The 2112-nt window shown below is 42.1% G+C and overlaps 1 protein-coding gene across 1 annotated transcript; it reads left to right on the forward strand.

Annotated features, from left to right (window-relative positions):
• Window positions 1-239: 239 nt before the first annotated feature.
• On the forward strand, window positions 240-1688 carry LOC131040910 (uncharacterized). The gene has a single exon (XM_057973868.2). The coding sequence runs from the start codon at window positions 292-294 to the stop codon at window positions 1675-1677; it is 1386 nt and encodes a 461-aa protein (XP_057829851.2). The 5' UTR covers window positions 240-291; the 3' UTR covers window positions 1678-1688.
• The last annotated feature ends 424 nt before the right edge of the window (window positions 1689-2112 follow it).

The raw sequence follows: 2112 nt of genomic DNA on the forward strand, positions 1-2112 counted from the left end.
AGAAAGAAAATAAATAAAAAATAAATGATAAACAATAATAAATGATGTGATAAATGAGGATGGTTATCTTTTTAATTAATAAAAAAATCAAATAGGCTTATTCATGAGAAAACAAAAATACCGGTCATCCATCGAAAAAGCAACGTCCCCGTAAGATAGGAAGCCGAAAAAGACTAGAAAAGACCAGAGACTAGAAATACGCCAGTCGTGATTTGGGCGTGCCCAAATTAAAAGGCGGAAGTTCGTTTTTCGAATCGGTTGGGTGGACGCAATAAAGTCCAGAGAAATCCAATGCTGGCTTATTCAAGCCAAATTGGGAAGTCGAATCCTTATTTAAAGCTCTCTTGTTTGAAAACCCAGTTATCTCTCTTACCTTCTAGTTTGCTCTGCAAGAGAGCTGTAAATTACAGAGAAAGACAAAGAAATCCAGTCATGGGGGCACTGAAGGGTAGCTCTCGACAGCCCTTATTGCTGGGATGGGCATGCTTAGTTTTTCTCCTCTCCTCCATGAGAGCAGATGCCCAGAAATGCCAGAGGTCTTTCATTATAGCTTCCAAAATTGTTAAGCTGGAACACTGCAAGCATGTTGGAGAAAAGGGTGGAACTCTTTCATGGACATATAATGCTGAAGAAGGGTCAATACTTATGGCGTATAAGGCAAAGCCAATTACAAGACGAGGGTGGGTCGCATGGGGAATAAATCCGAGCAGCAATGGCTTGGTGGGCACACAGGCCCTGCTTGCTCTGCGCCAACCTAATGGCACCATGTTTACTGGCATATACAATGGGGCCTCCAAAGCAGGGACTCAACAGGCCGCGGAGTTCATTAGGACTGATAATATAAAAGTTCAGTTTCAATCACAGACCTCTGTATTTCACTCTGGTAACATCTATATCTATGCAACAGTTCTTCTCCCTTCCAATAGGACCACAGTGAACCAGGCGTGGCAGTTGGGCCCTGTAAACCAAGGAGGATTGGATTCATTTCCAATTGCAGATCTTCAGAGCTTTGGTACCATTGATCTTCTCAAGGGAAAGATCCCCACTACTCCAAGTCCAGCATCTCCGCCCGCTCCTTCCCCATCTAATCCTTCTCCTTCTCCTTCTCCCCCTCCTTCGCCAAGTACAGCAAACCCATCTTTATCACCCACACCTTCCATTCCTTTTCCTCCTCCAGCTTCACCTTCTCCTTCACCAAGCACACCAAATCCACCTTTGTCACCCACACCTGTACCTTCTACTCCTCCTCCTCCTTCTTCCCCTTTGTCACCCATGGCCACACCTCCTCCTTCAGCTTCACCCTCTCCTTCGCCAAGTACACCTTCCACTCCTCCTCCCCCAACTTCACCCTCCCCTTCCCCAAGCACACCAAATCCGCCATCATCACCCACACCTACACCTTCCATAACTTCTCTTCCTCCATTTTCCCCTTCACCAAGTATTTCAATTATACCATCACCATCACCATCAACATCACCATTACTATCACCATCACCATCGCCATCCACATCCACACCAATCATAACCTGGTCTCCTTTTTCTCCTTCCCCTTCCCCTTCCCCTTTACAAAGTTCAGGTTCAAACAACGCCAATGCCCATACCACCATCTCAACCATTTCTTTCTCTTTTATTTCTCTGTTTACTGCATTTGCTTGCACAATGTTTTCCACCATGTAACATGAATAACTTTGGAGCTCAATAGAATTATTTGAGAATTTGTTTTTTAATGTTTCTTATTCAAGTTAAAATTTGACAAATATCTGATTATAATTGTTTAATTGATCAATTATTCTTCTGATTGGATTCTTGGTAATTAGAAAATTATGGGCTTCTAAACATTTTGCTCTCATCTCATTTAATTTCGCTTGAATAAATAAATCATCCCTGTACATAAAAAAAAATGTTCATAATACAGTGGAGACTGGAGAGCAATAACAAAAATCATTTCCATGGCAAATCTTTAATTTTGAGGACGTGCATTGTGGATTACAGCCTCACCCCTCCTTTGGCGCCTACATTTCTGTACATCACATCTATTAAACCGTTGCGTTCTTGTTAAACCGTTTCATAAAATGCATAGAATTGTAAATATATCTTCGCAGATATACGCAT

This window comes from Cryptomeria japonica, chromosome 10 (assembly GCF_030272615.1).
Source record: "Cryptomeria japonica chromosome 10, Sugi_1.0, whole genome shotgun sequence".
Taxonomy (NCBI): domain Eukaryota; kingdom Viridiplantae; phylum Streptophyta; class Pinopsida; order Cupressales; family Cupressaceae; genus Cryptomeria; species Cryptomeria japonica.